Source organism: Petaurus breviceps, unplaced genomic scaffold, assembly GCF_028583685.1.
Source record: "Petaurus breviceps papuanus isolate PSGF00001 unplaced genomic scaffold, PetGlider_PUasm1.0 154, whole genome shotgun sequence".
Classification (NCBI taxonomy): Eukaryota; Metazoa; Chordata; class Mammalia; order Diprotodontia; family Petauridae; genus Petaurus; species Petaurus breviceps.
In genome coordinates, this window is record NW_027185715.1 from 12,305,966 (window position 1) to 12,314,132 (window position 8,167).

The 8,167-nt window shown below is 43.1% G+C and overlaps 1 protein-coding gene across 4 annotated transcripts; it reads right to left on the reverse strand.

The window, feature by feature from the left end:
- Positions 1–356: 356 nt before the first annotated feature.
- On the reverse strand, positions 357–7,502 carry LLPH (LLP homolog, long-term synaptic facilitation factor). Of its 4 annotated transcripts, XM_069080941.1 has the most exons (4): positions 7,029–7,136; positions 6,190–6,285; positions 4,598–4,808; positions 357–987 (listed from the first exon to the last, which is right to left on the reverse strand). In XM_069080941.1, exons 3-4 carry the CDS (start codon positions 4,800–4,802, stop codon positions 815–817), a joined length of 378 nt encoding a protein of 125 aa, XP_068937042.1. In that variant the 5' UTR covers positions 4,803–4,808; positions 6,190–6,285; positions 7,029–7,136; the 3' UTR covers positions 357–814. The 4 variants fall into 4 exon arrangements, with proteins under 4 accessions (XP_068937042.1, XP_068937032.1, XP_068937026.1 ...); XM_069080931.1 differs by lacking the exons at positions 6,190–6,285; positions 7,029–7,136 and adding an exon at positions 7,385–7,502; XM_069080925.1 differs by lacking the exon at positions 6,190–6,285 and having other exon boundaries at positions 7,072–7,320.
- Between the last annotated feature and the right edge of the window lie 665 nt (positions 7,503–8,167).

Consider the following 8,167-nt stretch of genomic DNA (forward strand, 5'->3'; position numbering starts at 1 on the left):
TATACAATGATTAAAGTGGAAAGGACAAAATAAATACAATTGGGTGCTTCAAAATTATGACTGTACTTGACCCCCAAAAAGAGATGACACTTCTCTTGCAATTTTTTTCAGAGGTCAGATACCATGGATGTGGAACTTTCTCAATATGTTTGAGTTTTGCTGAATTTTTATTCTTTATTACAAAGGATGGCTCTCTGGGAGGGGGTGAGGGAAAAGATACAGTGGGAATAAAAATAATGTAAAAAACAAAGAATAGCAATAAAAATGTATTTTGTGAAAGAATGCAAGTATCAGTTCTTGACCTCAGGCAAAGAATTAATTTCTTAATGACATATAAAATTTCAGACTTCATAATCTAAACATAGAATATATATTTTTTTATTTTGCCTTACAGAGCAAAAAAACTGTAGAAACACAAGTTCTGTTTAGGTAAACAACACTTATGTCTAAGAAATTATAAAAATATGACACTTTTTTTTAGAGTGGGGCTATCTAAAACAGATAACTGTAGCTTTATGAAATACATTTGCCAAAAATGCAGGAACATGTAATGATTACAGTTCATTTGCTGAAAACTACTGCATCAGATAAATCATTGACACAGCCAGATAAAAGTTTGGTGCAGCTAACACTAATCAAACAAAAAAAATGTTTCATAACGAAGAACCAAATGAAGTATGGAAGACAAATATTCCATGTTTCAGCCAAAGTAACCGAAGAGGGCAGAATATGGAAAGAAAATTACTTTCATTCAATCAAAGTACATATTCTGAACAAGCACGTCCATGTGATATTTTTCCAGGCCTTCAAGACTCTACCAGGCCAGACCCTTTGCTGCTTTTGCTGCCTTCACTTTGTTTTTCCCTTTTCCTCGTTTTGCTTTTAGTTTTTTCCTTTGTCTCGGATGCATCCAAACTGGGTACTGTCCATGTTCATCTAAAAGACTCTTTTTGTTTCTTTTAACATCCACTTCCATTTTCGATTCACCTGAAAAAGTAATGAAAACCTTACTAGGAAAACTGCAAAACACTAGCAAAATTTTGTAGGAGCCAGGAAAAAAGCAAATGGCTTAGGACATCGCAAGACTTTAGTTTCTATAACTATCAATGAAATGTTAAAGTGTGAAATAGAGGACCTATGAAGGAAGATGTTATCTACCTCCAGAGAAAGAACTGATAAATAGAAGTGTGCATAGTATGGCTTAAATATATTTATACATCTGGGTCAAATGGTGACCTTCTCTAGTGCAGAGTGAGGAGGAAGGGAAGAAGGGATGAGGACAGTTTGGAACTTAAAATATAACCAGAAAGATTAAATTTTTTAAAAAGAAAACTCTAAGAGCAAAGAAAACACTTTCAGCTGGAGGTATCAAAGAAGATACCAGATTGTGAAAGGCAGAGATGAGAAGAGAATTCATTCCAAGAAGAGCGGCTGTCCCACATGGATGCTGGGAGGCAGAAGCCATGTAATATCAACTGAGTAACCAGAAGTCTAGGTTTGCTTAGAATGGGTCGAGTAAAAAGTAATGAGGAAAGATAAGTAGAAGCCAGGAGGGCTTTAAACGTCAGGCTAAAAAGACTCTGCATTTTACCTTAGCAATAGGGAGACACTGAAGGCTTTTGGGGAAGAGACAAGGGCAGATGGGTAACTGGAGAAATTACTTGGCAGCTGTATAAGAACAAATTAGAGAGAGAACAGACTCAGAATCAAAGACTAGTAAGGAAGCTATTAACAATAATCCAGATGAAAGGTGATGAGGGTTTCAACTCGAGGGTAGCATCATGACAGGGGGAAAGACACACAGAATATATAGGTCTTGGCAAATGGTTAAATGTGAGGAATAAAGGAAAGGGAAGAACGTGAAAGAGGATTCCAGTCTTTACAAACTGCGCATGTAGGAGTGAGATGAGTAAACTTAAGGGTGGAGGAACCGGATACACGGAATCGAAGTTGCCTATAAGACACCCAGATGGAAATGTTTAGCAGATACTTCCTGTAGAACTGATGTTCAGAGGAGGGGAAAGACTATGTAGATTTGGGACTCACCTGCATAGAGGTAATAAATAATTAAAGCCATAGGAATAAATTAATTCACCAACAGAGAGAATGCAGAGAGGAAAAGGAGCTGAAGACACAGGCACAGGGGACACCTACATTCATGGACAGAAGGATGATAAATAAGCAAAGGAGACAGGTAAGAACCATTCAATAAGGAAAGGGGGAAAAGACAGCAGTATCACAGAGACCAAGCAAGGACAGAGCATCCTGAAAGGAGAGATGTCAACAGTACAAAATGCTACAGGAAGTTCAAAGAGGATGACAGATGAGAAAGGGTCATTGGCTTGGGCAATCCCAGTCTGACTCAGGCAGAGCCGCCAGCCTGAGTGTCTGCTGAGAAAGTGGACTTTTGGGTACTCGGGGCCAGAGAAGCACTTGAGAAAAAAGATTTGAAGCAGCAGCTGTGGAGAGTGTCAGAGCGCATCAGAGACATAAGACGATCATGCAGCAACAAGGATCCAGTGTTTCTGTACCTCCATCCCTTTGCTCAAACTTCACCTCAAAGCTATGACTGCAGTGCCCTCATCCTCTGCCTATTGATATCTCACTTGTCCTTTAAGTTCAAATACCACCTCCTCCATGAAACTTTCCTTGTTCCCCCAACTGGGGGTAGAAATAGTAGGATGGGGAACCTGCCCATCCTCCCTCTCTTAGTAACTCATTTTTGCTTTTGTTAGATATTTACATTCTATGTTCTATAGTGTATAAGTCATCTCCTAAACTAGACTATTGGTCTCTTAATGGTAAGGACTGTATCTCATTCACCTCCATATCTTCCCTTGAAAAGTCCCCTTGAACATAACAAGGGCTTAATAAAAACATACCAAATCATTGCTTAAATATTGAAAAAAAAAGTGTGACATAGAACACTGGCTACCAAGAGAAAATAAAGACAAGCTCAAATGGGGATAGGGTAGGGAAGGGAAGATGCCCTGTTATTAATAAATTAATGAGCATTTATTAAGTGCTATTTATGGACCAAGCACTGTGCTATATCTAGGTGCTGGAAATACAAAGAATGAAACAACCCCTAATACCAAAGATTTCACATTATGCATATGTATATGTATGCATATGTATACATAACACATAAACACAGTTAGGAATGCACATGCTATTTCTATATAGAATATATATGAAAGCGACAAGTTCATTCCTAAGTATATAGAAAATAAATGCAATGTTAAACACGTTTATACTTTGTGTTAAGATTTCTAAATTCTGTGGTGGCTAGGTGGAGCAATGAATATAGACAGCATCGGCCCTGGATTCAGGAGGACCCGAGTCCAAATCCAGCCTCAGACACTTAACACTTACTAGCCATGTGACCTTGGGCAAGTCACTTAACCCCAAATGCCCTGCCTTCCCCCCTCCAAAAAAAAAAAAAATAAATTTCTAAATTCTTCTGCAAGTTCTGATAAGCTTATAGAGTTAAAAGCGGATGGGACATATGAATGCAAATAAGAAAGGGCCTTCCCATATGCAGAACTCTATCTGGCTAAAACCCAATGGAATCTTTATGTAGCACATGTGATGGAGCTACTTCATACAAATGCCACAAAGTTCAGCAACACATCACCAAGATACACAGGGCTTCACACATCGTCAAGATACACAGGGCTTCACACATCGCCAAGATACACAGGGCTTCACACCGCCAAGATACATAGGGCTTCACACATCACCAAGATACACAGGGCTTCACATAAATATATTTTCTGACACAGACTCATCTCAAAGCATTTTATCATAGAATACAAAGGCACAGAACTCTCAGAATTGATCTATCGGTTGCAGAAACTGAAGCACCACCATCTTTGAAGAATCAAAGGGTAAAGAGGAGGGCGCACGATGAGCACACGACTCCAGCAGAAGGCTTCTCTAACAGTGACCTATGCAAAAGCAGCCCGGGAGATATTATTAAAAATACATGTACACTCAGAAAAGGTGTCAGCCTGGAAATCCAGTGAGAGAATGAGATAACAGATGGTCCACCCCAGTGCTCCACTGGTACTCACTGCACATAAAGAGGCAGCAGGTTTAGTGGATCTTCTGTGAAGGACCTGTGGGAAAACATCAATCAAAACTGCTCAGGAGGAGACAGGATGGAAGAAGTGTAACCTGCACTGAAGAAAAGAGTGCCACACTGCTCAGATCATGGATGTACTGAAATACTTAAGCACAGGAGCTCATGGGGTGGTGAGGAGCTTGGAGGGGGGAGGGTTTGAGGGTGCATGTGCAAATGTGCACGTGAGTGTGTGTGAGTGTGTGATAGAGGGACACAAAGGGAGGGGAAGGGGGGAAACAGGGAGAGAGGGGGAGGGGGGAGGAGGAGGGAGAGAGAAGAGAGAGAGACAGAGAGGAAAGACGGAGAGGGAGAGAGAGAGAGAAAGGGGAGAGGAGAGAGAGAGGAAAAAAAGAGAGACAGAGACAGGGAGAGGGAGAAAGAGGGGGAGAGACAGAGAGACAGAGAGAGGAGAAAGAGAGAACCAACCAAAAAGGAAAAATGAAAGGGGAAAAACTGCACACATGAACTCACCCTCTTGATCTTTCCCCACAGAATCTGTTTTCTCTTTGATTTTTCCAGGTCCTACCACGGTTGCTATGTCTTTTACCTCTTCCATTAAAACATCACCACCTATTTTAAGTATACTTTTTAGGCGACTAAGTTCCTTTGGTGCATTCTTCTTTCTCTTTTCTGCCCGCATCTTCCTTTTCCACTTACTCCGTAAGCTTTTTGCCATTTTTACCTAAAAGTAACAAATTATTTTTTCCAAAATTAGAAAGTTTACTACTATATTAACATAGCAAATATCTGAAAACTAGGCCAATAAATTCAAGTTAAAGTCCAAGAAAAAGGTAACAATTCACATTCTGCTCATGTTAATTCAAAAGGAAGAGACTTGGGAACATTATGTTTATTTAATATATACTTCTGATGACCAATATTCTAACTTATAATTAGAAGCCAAGAAACTCCCCCAAATTTTTTAAGGTTTAATGTAGTTTATCAATGAGAATTTTGATAACTGCAGATAAAAGGCAATCTTGTGTTTGAGAAGACAAGGAGGTCCCACAAGGCAGGCAAGGTGATACAATTAGTCAACAAGTATTTCTTAAATTGTTACTATGTACCAGGTGCTGTGCTACACACTGGATACACAAGCACAAAGAATGACATAATCCTTACTAGTGGAAGGCTTACTTTCTATTGGGGGAGACAAGTATACAAAAATATACATGCAATACTGATATAAAGTTAATAAAAACATGTGTGTATACATAGATACAATGAAGTTAAATCTAAGTCAATATGGGAAGGTCATCACAAGGGGGGGGTGGTTAGGAAAGGCTTTATGCAGAAGATGGTCTCTGAACTGCATCTTTACAGAGAGGCACTCTCAAAAAAAAAAAAGAGGCATAGGTAAGGGGGGCAGTGGACTTCAAGCATGAGGGATGCCCACTGCCAAGGCACAGAAACTGGCACATTAATGGACAGAAAATGAATGCCTGATTGCCTGATCACAGATTTAGAACTGGAAAGAACTCTCTTCTAGACCCTTCATGTTACAGACCAGAAAAAGGAGGATCAAAAGTAGTTAAGTGGGGCAGCCAGGTGGTGCAGTGCGTATGAGCTCAGGAGTCGGTTCTGGCCTCAGATACTTAACATCCACACAAAAAATAACTGGCCGTGTAACCTTGGGCAAGTTACTTAACCCCAATTGCTTTATAAAAAAAAAAAAAGAGTAGTTAAGTGACTGTTCAGACTCCCAAGTATTAGAACCTGAACTCAAACCCAGATCTTCTGACTCCAAATTTAGCATCCTTTCCATCCTCAACTCCTCACTATCTCACCTTCTGTGCTCAGTAAGATGCCAGATCTTGCCATGTCTAACTTCACATCTCTCCTGTGGGACCTCTTCTCTTCAGCTAAACCTTAGTTCAGGCCTTGGTCACCTCTCCTTTAGAGAGGTCCAGCCTCCCAATGGGTCTTGATTCTTCAATTTTCTCACCATTCTAGTTCATTCTACTGCAAAGTAACTGACCTCTTCCAAAGGACCCATGATGAAAAATGACATCTCTACCTCCAGAGAGAGAACTAAAGAACTCTGAGCACAGAATGATACATACCTTTTAAATTGTATTTTTCTTAGGGGTTTGTGTGTTTTCTTCTGTAGCACGGCTAATAGGAAATATGTTTTTCATGACTTCAAGCATATTGCTTACCTTCTCAAAGAATGGGGAGGAGGGCAAAAGGGGAAAAAAATGGAACTTAATTTTTTTTTTAATTTTATATGTAACTGGGAAATATTTGATGAAATCATTTTTTTATTATCTTGAAGGCATATCTGACCACGTGGCCCTCCTCCACCAACGCCAGTGACTTCCTACGGCCTCTAGAATAAAAGCCCAACTCTTCCGCTGAGCACTTAAAAGCCCTAAGCAGCCTGCTTCCACCTTCAACAAAAGTTAGCACTCCCACTCCTGGCCTTGGTCATCAGTCAAATCCGCAAGCGTTTATTGGGCACCTGCTATCCTCAGGCACTGGGAAATCCGAAGGAATGCAAAAACAGTCCCAGGCCTCAAAGCACTCCCAAGCTAAAGCCTGCCACTGCTCGGGACCTTTCCTTCATTCCAGACCCGTGACCGGTCAGTCCTTCTGGGTCGGTGTGCATCACGTGGCACACCCCACCCCAGGACTGGTGTTCGGGGCCCCCCCCCCTTTTAAAGAAGCCCCATTTCCTGCATGAAGCCTGACCCCCGCCACACACACACACACACACACACACACACACACATATTGGGGGGCGCCTTCCTCCCGGCACTACTCCGGGGTCTCTGGGTGTTTATCTAACACCTTCCCCCTAGGGCTGCGTAGACGCATGCGCGCCCGTTCCCTCCGTCTTCGGAAGCGGAGGCTCTTTCATCCTCGGTGCCCCCTTCCCAGCAGGCGCGGGGTAAGCACTTACTGCTTAATTGATTTATTAATTAGTAAACGGCAGTAGGACTCACAAGGCCCCACCAAGCCTCCCCTTCGCTGCGTGTCATTGGCCAGGGGCCACGTGGGGCTGCGAAAACAAGCCCGAACTGGGGGAGCTTCCGGTCCTCTCGCCACGTGACCTGCAAGGGCCTCCCTCTCCCCATGGGGGCTCAAGCTTCTCCCCCAGAACGGGGAGCCCGGGGCCCTCGGGGGGCTGCTCCCGGGGGGAGGCCCAGGCCGGGACGGCTTCCCTCTCTCCGCGCTTCTCCAGGGACCCCTCCGGGCGCGGACTCGCCGTGCCTGGGTACAGCCGCTAAGCCCCGGCGCCCGAGCTGCACGACTCACCTAGAGCTCGCGGCCCTCCGAGACCACGGCGAGAACCACTTCCGCCCGGTGAGTGCCGCAGTGCACGCTGGGAGCGGAAGCCTCATCTCCGACCTCAAGGGGCGTGGCTTCCCTTGACGTTACCTGGGCTGGATTAACCCTTTCGGTGCTCCACTTCCCCCGGTACAACATCACCCAGGATAATAGCGAACATTTATGTAGCTTTACTATATGCCACTCAAACCCTAGCTCTGTGACCCTGGGCAAGTCACTTAACCCTGCTTGCCTCAGTTTCCCTGTCTGTAAAATGTGCTGCAAGAAAGAAATGGCCAACCACTCCTGTATCGCTGCCAGGAACACCCCGAGTTGGATATGACAGAAACAAATTAACAACACCTACTATGTCCCAGAAGCTTCACAATTATTCTTTCATTTCATTCACAATAACCCTGGGAGGTGGGTGCTATAATTACGGGTGGGGAAACTGAGGCAAACTAAGGCAGGATTTGAACCCAGGTCTTCTTCACCATAGGCCCAGAGCTCTATCCATTGAACCACCAGACTGCCCAGACATGACTTTGGGGAGTTATACATCTACATATACACACATATGCATGCATGCACGCACATGCATATACATGTATACATATGCATGTATACACAAAGCTGTGTACATACATATATGTGTGTATAACATGACAGGCTAATGAAAAGTGCACAGGCTAGTGAAAAGTTAGAGGACCTGGGTTCAAATCCCAGCTCTAGCTGGGAGGCAATAGACATGAAGTCTAGAAGATTTAGGTT